Source organism: Sinohyriopsis cumingii, chromosome 16, assembly GCF_028554795.1.
Source record: "Sinohyriopsis cumingii isolate HCF-2022 chromosome 16, ASM2855479v2, whole genome shotgun sequence".
Classification (NCBI taxonomy): domain Eukaryota; kingdom Metazoa; phylum Mollusca; class Bivalvia; order Unionida; family Unionidae; genus Sinohyriopsis; species Sinohyriopsis cumingii.
The window spans coordinates 16145017-16161150 of record NC_142976.1 but is presented as its reverse complement, the minus strand read 5'-3'; the positions used below and the strand labels follow the sequence as shown (position 1 = coordinate 16161150).

Here is a 16134-nt window from a genome sequence, read left to right as displayed (position 1 = left end):
GCCTGCGAAAAGTATTTCCAGGAATTCAAGATAAGATTATCTTTTCCTCTAAATGCTAAGTATTCAAACAATATCTGATATTCTTCAGTGACAATAATATCTTCAAATAAACAACTTTGGTGGACATGGTGGATGTGAAATTGGCATTCTATTTATTTAGGCCAAAGTAGACTACATCATAAGTATTCTGGTCCAAACCACAAGTCATAATGAACATCCGAACAGGGAAATAATGACAATAAGATTCTCACGAAAGCATCAGCCATATTAAACGTACGAATGGCACCATTTTTATTTTAAGTACTATAAGGAGTCTATTGTTGAAAACCCCATGTTGAAATAGCAATCCATTAGGAGTAGAGATAACATTATCTTCAAGACACCATTAACCACGATGGTGGCAATATTTAAGGTCAGCCATTTTCGTTTGGAACCAAGCAGACACCATATTAACCCATCTCATGAAAACACATAAATGGTTTTCTCTTTAAAATGGTAGCAAGATCAAGATTTTCATGATGCCCATATAATGGACTTTAATTAAGCACCATTTTAATTTAAGATCAACATTACAAGAAGCCTTTCAGTAAAAACCCTTTGATGATACGACCATTCATTCAGGAGAAGTAGTGATACAATTTTGTTTGAGCTGGTCACTGTTGCAGCCATATTATACCCCAGATCACCGCCCTTTTCACTTAGGACCAAGCGGCATCCTATGAAGTCATTTGGCAAAACCCTCATGTCAATACGACTTTTCGTTCATTAGGTGTAGCGATAAAAAGATTTTCTAGACGGCTGTTATGACGACCATACTGGACATCAGATCGGCACCATTTTCATTTAGCACCAACCAGACATCAAAAGATGTCTTTTAGCAAAAATCTCGTGTTGATACGACCATCCATTCAGTAGGAATCGCAATAACAAGATTTTCAAGATGGCCGTGGCCTTACTGGATGTGAAAGCGGCAACCTGTTCAGTTAAGACCAGGTGCACATTATAATTCACCACGATGTTGTCGCTGATCAACATCGAATTAATTCGTACACATGTGAAAAATGGCCCGGGTTTTTAGTTCGAGGGAGAAATTACATGGCTCATAATGTGGTGTGTGTGTGTGTGTGTGTGTGTGTAAAATTTTAACGTAGCTTTAAAACAATTCAGTCACATTGCTACGTCTGCAGTGCAACAGTTTATAGTGATGTCTAGCACTGAGGCATCATGCCGCTGACATGTATCATCATGTCCCACCCAGTTACATTATCCCGACACCAGGCTGACCAGTCCTAAAACTAACCTCTTAATGATGAGCGCCTAGCGAGGCAGCCGCAAGTACAATTTTTAGAAGTCTTTGGCATGACTCGACCGGGGTTCAAACCTACGACCTTTCGCATCCCAGGCGGACGCTCTAACCACTAGCCCACCGGAGTGGTCCAATTAAAGTCAAGTTATGTTGTTGTTTCTTATGTCACTTGTTTAGGCTCGAATAAACAGTAACACGGAAAGAGTGAAAACAATAAGCTTCTTAAAATTTAAAAAATAATTTATTTCCCTGGAAAAATTATGTACAAATGAAAAAAGGAGAAGAACTTACGGCCTCAAGAATCAAATCCAAAATTAATCCAAGAATACTCCAAGAATAATCCACGAATTAAATTGCAAAAGTCCTAGTAATAAATGTTCTAATAATTTCAAGTTCTAATCCTGATGGAAAATCCAAGATGGATGACGATGCGGTATGCTGTAGTCAATACTGTGCTTATCTACAGTTCCTTGTAGAAATACAAATAATGGCACTCCGGTGTTGGAAATCCAAATTAAATTTGTAAGCAATGTCTTTCCAAAATTTATGTGTGAGCACTCCTCAAAATATTTCCAGAGAAAAAGAATTAATCCTTTTAAAATCCAACTGATCTGAAGAAAATTATAACTCAAAATCTGGCTACAACAAAATAACCTGACATCAGTGTAGAAAGCCCAAAACTGAGAAATCTCTCTCTACGCATCTCTATTAAAACTAACAAATGCGCAGTAATGGAAAAACCGGAATTGCGAAACACTGGGCCACGTGACCGTGTTTACCCAGTGTGACCCTTACGAAAACCAATCATTTTTACTCTAAGAATTAAAAAATATAAAAAATTGTTTATATCTTAAAAACAAGGTCCCATCATGACCATGGAAACAACCAATCATTTTAAAATAAAACAGAACTTGCTTACGAAGGTTGCTACAAATTCTGAAACAAGGTCAGGATTTAGATCAACACCTGGTGTTTATAAACTAACAGTCAAGGTCAAACTATTTTCTAAAAAAAAGTATCATCTCTGGTGAATAAAATTACATTACAATATCTTGTATCGAAAAATAAAAAAACTTAAAACTGACAAATAATTAAATTGAAATAAATATAAAATAAATCAGATATAATTAAACCAAATATACATAACATGTTATTATCATAGGGTTTAACGTCATTTTTCGGCATAAGCTAGGCTATACATGGCGGCCAGTATAAATGGTGGAAGAAGAACTCTGGAAAACCTCGGAAAGAACCACCGACCCAGTAGAAGCTACTGGCAAGCTTTCTCACATACCCACATTGGCCGAGTCCAAGACTCGAACAAAGTCAGGTAAAAATCCCTAACTGGTTGCCAACTCATGAGGAGATGGAGTCCTGCATTCTGAATGGTGGTCAACCCATGAATCTAATGTATGTTCCCACATCTGCGTTTAGGTTTTCAGATTCTTATATACTGTTCATGTCACCATAAATTTTCAACTGTATGTGGTTAAACTAACTACACATTTTTGTAAGATATTTTAAAAGGCATACAAAACCTCATTGAGATCGTTAAAAGGATATACACTGAAATATTCATTTTGTTTAGTTGTCAAATTATCACATATAATTTTTTGATCATTTTCAAATATGAAAAATATCCTAGAGTCATCTTCAATAGAGCTCCCAAAATGCATGCTACTTGCCTGTATCACAAAGTAAACTTTTTTAAAATGCCATTATGCTAAATCAGTAGTGGAAAATTGTGTCCAAACAATTAAGGTTTAAAAATTGAGAGAGAGAGAGAGAGAGAGAGAGAGAGAGAGAGAGAGAGTTCATTTCATGAATGGAATAAGTGGGGCCCATGAGTCCCTACCAAGCAAATAAGTGGGGTCATTGAAAAGGAAGAAGGTGGCAAATATCCTTACTAATTTCCCATTTATTCAAGAAAATTTCAACAAATATCAATACCAGCCACCAACCACCCCAGCTAGTGTCAGCCTTTCATAACAGGATATGAATTTAAAAGCAGCAGTGCTCTTACTGAGGATTTTTCTTGTCTTTATAATGCCTCTCTATGATCATCAATCATGACTTCTCAATTGGTTTCCATGTTTATTATAATGTCTCTCTGTGATCATCAATCATGTGTTCTCAATTGGTTTCCATGTTCATTATAATGTCTCTCTATGATCATCAATCATGTGTTCTCAATTGGTTTCCATGTTCATTATAATGTCTCTCTGTGATCATCAATCATGTGTTCTCAATTGGTTTCCATGTTCATTATAATGTCTCTCTATGATCATCAATCATGTGTTCTCAATTGGTTTCCATGTTTATTATAATGTCTCTCTGTGATCATCAATCATGTGTTCTCAATTGGTTTCCATGTTCATTATAATGTCTCTCTATGATCATCAATCATGTGTTCTCAATTGGTTTCCATGTTCATTATAATGTCTCTCTATGATCATCAATCATGTGTTCTCAATTGGTTTACATGTTCATTATAATGTCTCTCTATGATCATCAATCATGTGTTCTAAATTGGTTTCCATGTTTATTATAATGTCTCTCTATGATCATCAATCATGTGTTCTCCATTGGTTTCCATGTTCATTATGTCTCTCTATGATCATCAATCATGTGTTCTAAATTGGTTTCCATGTTCATTATAATGTCTCTCTATGATCATCAATCATGTCTTCTCAATTGGTTTCCATGTTCATTATAATATCTGATATTTTTGGGTCACCTAATTATGTTACACTTCTTTAGTAATGACTGCAATCTAAAATCAACCATTATGACCTATACAGTTTTATTTTCATTAGGGTTTATGCACATTTAGGGCACCAAAAATGCAACCTTCCAATGTCAAAGATGAAAATGAGTGTCAATGGCACAATGCGTAGCCTAAAATGAAGTATTAGTATGTGCAGTGTTTTAAGGCAGATCAACACATCCCTAGCTATACCCAGCAAGTTAAAGCAAAGTTGTGCTAATAGAAAGGTTAAATTTTGTTGTTCTGGTGGCTTTTTTCTGCATATGAGAGGCTATACATGGCAGCCAGCGTATCTGGTGGGGGAAGAATTCTGGAAAACCCCAGTTAAAACCATCGACTGACAGTGTAGCTACTGGTAAGCTTTCTCACACACCCACACTGGTTGAGCCCAAGACTCAGACCAATGTGGACAGAGGGTGAGATGGCAGTGATTGATAAAGGTGAGCATTTTAGACTACTTTACCATCCAAGGCCCTTGCTTAAATATTTCTAAAATCTTGAGAAATTTAAACCCATCCTAATATAAGTAAATATTTTCATTTACAAGACAAAACATCATGATTTTATTTTTACATTCTTTAAGGGTAGATAAAGTAAAACAAAAAGGGCAAAACTGAAAGGTCCTTAAAATACTGACTCAATAATTTTTATATAAACTGCATTTCTTTTAGAAAGTAAGCTTTTCTCTGGCATTACATCATCAAAATGCTGCTTTATCAAGCAAACATTAAAAAACTTTTTTCTAACAGTGTGGACTTGATACACTCAACAAAAAATGGCAGAAGACAATGGAAAGACAGTTCAGTCAAGGTTTACCCTCAAGAGTTATGCATGGGTCAGATACGTGTCCTTTACACAAGTAATGCAAAACCACCTGATCTTTGTGATTTGTACTACATGAATGAAAACATCATTGGAAAGAAAACCTACTCAAACTAAGTGACGTGTGCAGTTTTAGTATACTTTCAGTGCACAGTTTATATATATACAATATAAAACTATACACAGCTCTCCAATGATGGGTTGATATATACAGAAGCTTGTTTGGCAAGTTTTCATTCCAGGTATTATTTGCCAATTAAACAGGACATGTCAATTTGTATAATACACAAAGCACTATGTCTTCCATTCTGAAAAGGATGGCTGCTGATAAGCATTAGCTGCCCTATCTGCTCTGTCATTATCATTTATACAAAACAAAAAGACAGTTGAGTTAAACCTGCTCTAATTATCAAATAAATAAAAATTCCACAACTTGTTAGCAATTACCGGCAGTATTTCTGAAAAGTAATGGTAATGTACAGACAAATTCAGTAGCAAAATATTATAAAATCTTTATGTTCCTTTTTCCACAGAATGAAGTTGGTCTTATTTTTTCTTCAATAAAAATAACCCTAAGAAATACCATTGCCTCCATTAATACGTTTGTTGTGAATCCCATATGGCACTCCAAAATTTGTTTATCTCCATGTTTCTTTCCAGATCAGTACTGTGTACTGAAAGTATACTAGTACAGCTGTAAGAAGAAGCCACTCTACCCCTCATGGTCAATGTGAATTATGGTGACCATACAGGAATTATCATCCCTGTGTCATAAACATAGCAGCACACATCAGTAATGTTAGAACAGGTTTTCTATGTTATCATTGAGTAATTAGTACAAATGGAGTGACACTGATACCCAACAGTGCTCAGGCCTAATCCAGTACAGGATGCATCAGGCTTCAATTTCTGTACATGAGCTGCACATATGAAGCCAATGTTTTGTAGATGTGAAGAAATGTTAATGCATGATTCAGATGCATGCTTGTGTGCATGGAAACACTCCAAGATCACAGTAAACTCTTCCTATGTATTGTTTATAATGAAAAAAGTTAAATTCAGATTTCAAACAATGCTTATTTCTGCCTGATACGCGGAATTAAATTATTGTCAATAAGAACCCCCACAATAAACAGTATTACAGTGGTATACAAATGTCTGCTTTGATCCCCATACGCGCAATTAAGTACCTGCATTAGAAAAATGCATTTTAGTTCGAGAAAAACAAACAGATTATCACCATATAGCCATCCCATGTGACATAAAAATGTTAACAAGTAAGTCCAACACTGGTGATTTCTTGCTGATTTAAAGCAGAGTTCTAAAAACTGAAATAAACTGAGGAATGAATGAAGTAAACCCAATTTAAACCAGAATTTGTGAATGATAATTTACACATACACTGAATTCTTTAAATAGAAAATTATGCCAGCTGCAGCTAAAATCAATAATAATAATAATTATAATAATAATAACAGTAGATATAATGGTACTCAGTGCAATGCATCTGTTTAAGTACTACATTCAAAAGGTGAAACTACATTTAGAGTTCACTGTGTTCAAAGGCCAGTATGACTTTTACAATAGTTGTCTGCTTGTGACAGGTTTTACCATACTTCTTCCAGACTATATGTAACAATAGTTGCCAGCTTGTGACAGGTTTTAAAATACTTTTTCCAGACTATATGTAACAATAGTTGCCTGCTTGTGACAGGTTTTAAAATACTTCTTCCAGACTATATGTAACAATAGTTGCCTGCTTGTGAAAGGTTTTACCATACTTTTTCCAGACTATATGTAACAATAGCTGCCTGCTTGTGACTGGTTTTACCATACTTTTTTCAGACTACCGGTATATGTAACAATAGTTGCCTGCTTGTGACAGGTTTTACCATACTTTTTCCAGACTAAACGTAACAATAGTTGCCTGCTTGTGAAAGGTTTTACCATACTTTTTCCAGACTATATGTAACAATAGTTGCCTGCTTGTGACAGGTTTTACCATACTTTTTCCAGACTATGTGTAACAATAGTTGCCTGCTTGTGACAGGTTTTACTACACTTTTTCCAGACTATATGTAACACAGACTTTACATATTAAAGATTTCCAAACTTAATGTTTTGTTACAGATTTCAGTATGAACAGTTAAAAACAACAATAAAACACGAAAAAATAATGACAAATTAAATATTAAAAAAAACAACTGATCAGTATTGTTATCTTGCATTACACAATTCGATGACACAGTATGTGACTTATTCAGTTATTGTTTGTTATGTTCATTCTTTGAACAAACAAGAGTCCCTCAAAGGGACTGTTACTCTACTGGCCAAAGAAATATTAAAAAACACCTAGATATGTCCATTTCTTCCTTTTTTTTGAATTTTGAGTAATGAAACCACCTCTAACATTCTTTACAAAGTCCAACAGAGGTCTTGCTAGGGTTTTAAAACTAGGAGTCCAAATACGCGTAATTAAGCGTTTCCAAGATCTCTGTCCAACATACCAAATTTGGAAACAAAACTATTTTCATATGTCAGAGATAACATTTTCACAAGATATTGTAAGTAAAATGCAAAATTTCTTTGTCATGGCCATTTCCCCTTGGACAAGATAACATAGAAAGAAGATCACAGAGATGCTCTCAGACAATATCATCGAACAGCCACGTGCTAAGTTTGGTTAAATCTGTAAGTAATATTTTTGTGAGAAAAGAAACAATGTTAATGAAGGGACATTACTGAAAGTGTTCTTTAGACACATCCACAAATTCGGATAAATGACATAAATCCATTCATACTTGTTTGTGTCATTGTTCTTACAAGCTGGTAGAGCTAAAACATAAGTCAAGACCTTTGCCCTTGAAAACAATGAGTGCTATCAATGTGTTTGCTGGAATGCAGCTAAATATAAATTCGGGTCAAAATTCCATCCAGTGAGAATAACCAGTCAAAACATTTTCAAGATGGCCACCATGACAGCCATATTGTATGTCAGATCAGCATCATTTTGTCCAGGACCAACCATATGTGATAAGAAATCTTTTGGTGAATACCCCATGTAATTATGTCCATTCGTTTAGAAGTAGTAGTGATAAGAAGATATGGCAACCATCTTGAAGGTCTGAATAGGCACCATTTTTATTCAGTACCAAGCTGACATAATCATTTTAGTGAAGACCCCATGTAAAAATAAATCATTCATTATAGAGAAGCAATAATAACAAGATTTTCATGAGGCCTCCATACAGGCCATATTGAAGTCTGAAGGGTACCATTTTCACCTAGGACCAACTAGACATAATAAGTCTTTTAGTAATAAAAAAACATGTCATTGCAAAAATCCATTTAGGATGTGTGGCTGTTAACAAGGTTTTCCAGATGTAACTATTGTCATCCATACTGGCTATTTTCATTTAGGACCCACTTAACATCAAAAACCTTCCAGTGAAAACTCCATGTTGATATGATCATCTGCTCAGGATATTTAAGATACATGTAATACTCCCATGGCCAATGTCTGAGGCTTACCCTTGTTCTTTTTTATTTAGGACCAATTTTATATCATATTCAGTCTTTCATTGAAAATCCAATATTACAACCATTAATTCAGGAGGAGTAGTGATACCAATATTTTTAAACTGGCCATCATATTGGCCAAAGTTGATGCCAGATTAGTACCTTTATCAAGTCCAACCAGAGATCACAGGAGACCATCCATTTAGCAGCAATAACAAGATTTTTTCCAGGATGATCATCATGGTGGCCATATTGAATGAAAAATATGTAACACTTTCCTTTAGTAAAACCAAGACATTGCAACAAGTCTTTCTGTGAAAACCCCATGTCAATATCACTATCCATTCAGGATGCTGATATAAGAAAGATTTTCAAGATGGTCAACATGGTGACTATTCTAAATACCTGAGGGGCACCATTTTTATTTCAGACCAACATCTTATGAAGTCTTTCAGTGAAAATCAAACATCATTACAGTAGGAGCTGCAAATAATAACATTTTTAAAATGGACCCCATGGTGACCATAACTGATGTAAGATTGGTAAAATGTTCATTTGGAACAAACCTGACATTATATGAAATCTTTGAGTGAAAACCCTAAGCTGATATGACCATCTATTCAGAAGAAACAGAGATTGCAAGGTTTCCTATGATGGATGCCATGGTATCAGATAGGAATCATTTTCATTTTCAAGATAGTCAATGTAGCATATATACTGCATGTCAAATCATAATCATTTTCATTTATTACCAACAAGACATCATAAAAGTCTTTTAGTGAAAACTCCTTGTCAGTATAACCATCTTTTCAGGAGTAGTAGCAAGATTTTCAAGATGACTGCCATGCTGGCCGTATTGTCTCTCCAAAGGGCAACATTTTCATGTATGACCAATCAGACCTTGTGATGCTTGTAAAGCTTTTGGCAATCCTTACAGTAGTACAGGTGGAAAATTAATAACAAACATGCTAATCAATGAGAGACTATTGCAATAGTTCTACTGGTCTATTACTAAAAACAGTTTATCCCAAAAAAATTTGAAAACATCTTCTGCAAAGATCAATAAACCACTTTTAAATACTGCAATCCAAATATGTAAATACAAAAACTAGAGCAAGTAACTTGGAATCAGCCACACAAATGTTATCGATGAAGATCCCTAAAGTAAATAATAAAATGTAGTACAGTTGTAACAACATTATTTTTTTTATTTTTTTCTGAAAATTTGAAGCATTCACTTGCTATCTCAATCCTGTTGCATATAAGTGTACTGCATGGTGATAACCATAAGACATATCAAGTCTGTCCAGCTGAGATGCAATTACCAGAGTAACACAGTATGAAAATAAACCTGTGTAAATTCAGAAATATATTAATCTATTATTAAACCATTTTTTTAATGTATTAAATTACCTCGACCACAACATGTGGCAAGTTCATGTTAACCATGCTGTGGAGACACAAAAAATACAGCTACATTTGCATTATTATTGAGAATGTCAATGAAATTTGTGTTTCAAATCAATCCGTGAGCACAAAGATAAGGATGATACTATCAGACTCACCTATTCATGTGTTATCCACTTCAAGGAACAGAATTATACATGTTTCATCTGAAAAGAAGAAAATTTAAACAAGAATAGGAAGTCATAGTTTAAACTAAATAATTAGTGAACTGAAATGTCTTTCTTATATGTGTATCATCACAACTGAAACTGAAAGCAGAAGGCAGGAAATTTAATAAATTCAGGAAGGATACCAAAGATATAACTAAAAAATGCTAATATTACAAATTCTGCATGTGCAAAACCAACACCATTTTTTAATCTGTATGCGTACTAACCTTCTATTCTTTCATTAGATGTAAAAAAATATGATTGTTAAAACAAATCCAAAAATTTGTACGCAATTTTAGTATTTCAAAAATCACAGAGGAAAAGGACATCTTTTGACATGCATAACTCTGATACATTTCAGATTCTAGAATAATACAGCCAACATTTTCAGTGCAAGTATGTAAAGTTCATTTATCCATTTGAATGGATCATAAATAATGCAAAGTTCATTTATTCATTTGAATGGATCATAAATACTGCAAAGTTCATTTATTCATCTGAATTGATCATAAATACTGCAAAGTTCATTTATTCATTTGAATTGATCATATATACTGCAAAGTTCATTTAACCATTTGAATGAATCATTAATACTGCAAAAGTTCATTTATTCATTTGAATGGATCATAAATACTGCAAAGTTTATTTATCCATTTGAACGAATCATAAATACTGCAAAGTTCATTTATTCATTTGAATGGATCATAAATACTGCAAAAGTTCATTTATCCATTTGAATGGATCATAAATACTGAAAAGTTCATTTATTCATCTGAATGGATTATAAATACTGCAAAGTTCATTTATTCATTTTAATGGATCATACATACTGCAAAGTTCATTTATTCATCTGAATTGATCATAAATACTGCAAAGTTCATTTATTCATTTGAATGGATCATAAATACTGCAAAGTTCATTTATCCATTTGAATGAATCATAAATACTGCAAAGTTCATTTATTCATTTGAATGGATCATAAATACTGCAAAAGTTCATTTATCCATTTGAATGGATCATAAATACTGCAAAGTTCATTTATTCATTTGAATGGATCATAAATACTGCAAAGTTCATTTAACCATTTGAATGAATCATAAATACTGCAAAGTTCATTTATTCATTTGAATTGATCATAAATACCGCAAAGTTCATTTATTCATTTGAATTGATCATAAATACTGCAAAGTTCATTTATTCATTTGAATGGATTATAAATACTGCAAAGTTCATTTATTCATTTGAATTGATCATAAATACTGCAAAGTTCATTTATTCATTTGAATGGATCATAAATACTGCAAAGTTCATTTAACCATTTGAATGAATCATAAATACTGCAAAGTTCATTTATTCATTTGAATTGATCATAAATACTGCAAAGTTCATTTATCCATTTGAATGGATCATAAATACTGAAAAGTTCATTTATTCATTTGAATGGATTATAAATACTGCAAAGTTCATTTATTCATTTGAATTGATCATAAATACTGCAAAGTTCATTTATTCATTTGAATTGATCATAAATACTGCAAAGTTCATTTAACCATTTGAATTGATCATAAATACTTGTTAGAAAATCAGTAGTACTTATAAGCATTATTTATTACATGCAACAGGCAAATGCCTATAAAATACCTTCTCCTTCTTCCAAATAAATGCTTCTCATAAAAATCTAATAATACAAAATCTGTTCCTATAAAAACATTGTGAATATCATATAGTCACTGCATTGTAAAAATGAAAAAAGATACTGGACTCAATCTGATTCATGCTACAGCAGAATTATTTTCAATGAATTTAAGTTGGTATGGAAATAGAAATGATATAAATTTATTATCCTTGTTAAAGACAGATTCTAATTTGAGCAAACAGCAAGCAATAAAACATATGTAAATACTAAACTGTATATAAATTCTGCTTACATTAACAATTAACATTACATTATTTTCCTGAATGCCAAACGATCATAATGTAACAAATCACCAGTATATACATTACTGCATGTATGTATGAAATAGTGGCTTATAGTACCTCAGTGCAACATTGACAATGTAGTGCCAACAAAAGATAAAAGTTCAAAAAATATACTTTACTGATACATGATACTGCAGGTGAGATAATACTGTTTAAATCAGTTCGAAATATAAACCATTTTCCATTCCATTAACTTCCTCATATTGAATAACCTATCCTTAATTAGAAATCTTTCATCTACATGTAAATTCAGCTCACTCATAAATGAGGTTGAAATCTTATAACCATTGCTATTGACCAAGATGACATCATTCTGATCAGACCATGTTTAATCTTGCAACCACCTCAATCAATCAAAATAACACATTATATTTCCCCCTGTTTATTGTCCTGCATACCAAATGCAATAAAATGCACAGTTGTATAATTGCCCACACCCAAGTCAAATTATTCCCTTGCCTTGAAGAAGGAATGGAGATATTGTGATACAGTCTATGTGTACGGTACATATGTGTAATGCCCCTGAACTCCTCCCACACTGTTAAAGCTAGACTGCAGTAGAGATGATATGACATAAAATGCAAATGACCCCTGAGTTGGATCATGTTAAATGTGTCTAATAACTTTAATGTTACTTTGTATGATCAATGATCCAAGTGTCAACACATGTCAAAATGGAATTCACTGCATACATACTCAAGGTCTTTCCCTATCCTGATGTATTAAGCCAATGGGTCAAAACATACAAACTACTGAGACTGAGGTTCATCCTTACCCCCCTTGGAATTTAGCCCCCATCTCTATATACCATATTCATGCAGGGTTCAAAATAAACAATAGCAAATAGCAAATTTTCTACCTGTTTTATGGTTTATATACCTGGTGACAGCAGACTGAAAATTTTGTCACAAATAATTTTTTTAAATAAAGAACTCTCAGTGACACATGGTTTGAATTTTAATGATCAAAAAGAGCCATTATTACACCTTTCTCCTTGGTAAAACAAAATTAAAAATCGTAGATGCTTAGATCAAAACAAAAGTCAGTATATACTGTTAATATCATCATACTTTTAAGCAAGAACCTTTACAACAATGATGATGACCATATACTAATGATTATATCATTTTTATAACAAAATTATCCATAATATACAGTCCAGTGAAATGCAGTGTCATTCATGTCCAAAAGTAATAGCAGACAACATGCTTCACATGACTGACTGATGACAACATAAAGGAATTACTTTTATATTGTATTTAGTACGCTTATAGATCAACAAAGAGGTTCAAACTTTGGGATGAAGGTCAGAATGGGGAAGCAGAGGGACAAGTGCTTTACTAAGACAGAATTGTTGTTTTGTTTCAAGCTATCCAAACAATGAAACTGTTTTGCTTTCATAATTAGTTGCTATAGCAGGAAGTATGACTTGGAAGGTCAAATATAGGAACAACCTACATTATTCTGGGAATGGTTTCAAGCTACCTTACATAAACAGGTAGGGAGAGTCAATGTAATTTTTATATTGAGCTCAGATCCCCCAGATCCAGTGAGATCTATTTTAGTCTGACTTCCTTATTGTGAAAACTAACAGCTGGGACCCATTAGCAAAATGGATGCCAGGTAGATGTATAGCTATAAACAAAATGCCTGACAGATCAAAGACAATTCAACAGGATATGGGCTTTATATGTACCTAATTCTCAAGTCTAAATCTCTAGTGGCAATACTATTAATAAATTTGACCAACTATCATGACCAAAATAAAATATCACATCTGATCATGCATAACACACCCTACTGCAGACCCAACCTGCTGTTATGAAGTGCACCATATGAGCTGGTCTTTGCTGTTAATCTTAATCTATGTCATCAATACTTTATAACCTGCATCAAACAGTTACATAAACATGGTAATCAAGTTCCATAAATGAGTGTTCAGGTACATTTCATTGTTGCATATAAAGTGAAAAGGTATACAATATGTCTCACACTGAAACAGTGACAAGGTTTGTATGTCTAATGACATGAACATTTTTAATACAAAAAGCTTTACAGGTAACACTGGTGCCTTTGTCTTGGCCTGAATCTGCATACAGAATCTGCTAAAACACACTGAGTGACCCAGGCTACTGATGCCTCTGCTAATGCATTTGCTGCAAGTTAAACCTTTGTCTTCCAACCTATTGAATGTGACACAAGAAAAGAGGCTGGATCCCTTATTGACAATGGGTTTGTCTAGTTTGCTTGGTTTTATAGCACAGCAACACAAGGAGGTTATTAGCAAAGAGGCAACTGGAGTAAAGTGCCCAAGGACACATGATGATTACCAACCCAGGCTGACCCAATATTGCAATCTGACTGCATCCTTTCAGTCACTAGTCCGAAATGCTAACAACTGAACACCATATCCCCTGCCTCCCATTAGTCACCTCTTATGGTATGATGTAGTCCTACAGTGTAAGACCTCGACCCTGATATTTAACATAACTCTGTAGGACCAGGTATGCAGGAGAGTGCACCAGGCCAGTTCTACATCCTTGAACTTGTCGGAAGTGAACCATTTCGTCTCAACAAACTTGACAATTTGATAAATGAGTAGAACAATATATTTTACGTTCATTTAAGTATAAACAACGTCATTCCTCAACATTAAAATGTTTCATTTGTTAAGTGAAGCTAAATTATGTACAAGAAATACCTAAACCTTACCAATTTAAAATGATTCTCATCAAGTACGTCTGACTTAACATCACCATTTCTTAAATAGAATACATTATGATGAGATATATTCTGAGTTGCCAAAAACAACTGTTAGTCACGGCACTCTGGTGAATCATTGACGGTATGATTATTTGTCACTGACAAAATCGTTGCAGTTTTCCACATCACTGAAGAAATGGTTAATTTATAAAAAGTAAGAATAAAAACAATTGCCGAAAAATCTCACAACATTAAGGAACGTATTACAGTATTATTTTAAAACGAAAGTAGGGGATGGAATTTACGCTGAACAAGGTGATGAAATTAAATCGGAATTTCCATGTGATAGCGGATGTAAACTGGGAAGTTGTGATAGGTAGTGCGGGAGCTTTTGAAATATTTAAACGTATTTAAATGTATAAAATTGAATGATGATGAAAAAATCACAACTATCCATGTGTTACCATAAGTTTCATTTCACTATCTTACCACTGATGAAATTATCCTTCTATCACAAAATGGCGAAAATCGTGTAGGGAAATCCCCAAGTACGAATGACGTCAATTTTGTGTCAAGGTATTTTTACAGCCTGTAGATATGGTTCCCAAGATATTTCATGCTCAGTAGAATTAATTACCATTGTTTTGCAAGACGTGGTCTTTGTTTACAAGCTAGCTAAATAGTACATAATTATATCGATTTAAGTCTTTAAAAAACCTGCACACAATTTCCAATACAAACATATTCTAAATGGAAAACGGGAGCCCGTGTACCTGACGATGAATATAACTTTAACAAAAAAAAAAAAAACAAAAAAAAAAAAAAACACGTATTCCAACTGTACTTACCAACATAAACAGATCTAGGAAAATCTGACCAAACAAAATTCTCAAACCTTATGTTAAAAAGTGTGCTACAACATATCACACGCCCTTTGCGTTATATAATAAAATTTGCGCATTCTGGAGAAATTGTCACATATAAGCTAAAAGCAAATGTTAGGCCGACCCCGATTTCAAAACCTAGCTGTATATAGACATGTCTCTGTCAAATGGAACCAACAATATTTCATCCACTTATAAAAACAAAATTTATTGGCTGAGCATAATCAATTATTTAGGTCTAGATATTCATGTAAAACGCACGTACTTATAATTGTGGGCCACGTTAAATACCGCAAAGAACTACCAAGAACTAATAAGAGCCACCGCGTGCTCCAAAGTGGCACAAAATAGTCATAAAACCATTTATTAAAGAAAATATAATGAAAAATCTTCATTTTACTGATGGAAATAATTTTTATCACGATGCCAGTAATCAAGAAAGACAACTCTTTGACTGCATTGTGCTAAATACTGCGAGCATAATCGTTCATTATCGCTGAGTTTTTATCGCTCTTTGATTCATTATCAACATCATCG

The 16134-nt window shown here is 33.6% G+C and overlaps 1 protein-coding gene across 6 annotated transcripts in view; it reads right to left on the bottom strand.

Moving 5' to 3' along the window:
• The window catches only part of LOC149779991 (uncharacterized), a 44000-nt gene extending 28728 nt beyond the window's left edge, over positions 1–15272 (bottom strand). For 2 of the 6 annotated variants that reach the window (XM_089936719.1, XM_089936722.1), the window contains exons 1-2: positions 14723–14860; positions 9980–10027 (exon numbers count right to left, since the gene is read on the bottom strand). Coding sequence is in view for 2 of the 6 variants with exons in the window: in XM_089936716.1 (XP_089792842.1) it covers positions 9980–9987 (8 nt within the window). In the remaining 4 variants the exon portion in view is untranslated. Of the gene's footprint in view, positions 1–9979; positions 10028–14722; positions 14862–15202 lie in introns of those variants that run through there. The other 4 variants (XM_089936718.1, XM_089936720.1, XM_089936716.1 and 1 more) reach the window with 4 other exon arrangements.
• Positions 15273–16134: the final 862 nt, after the last annotated feature.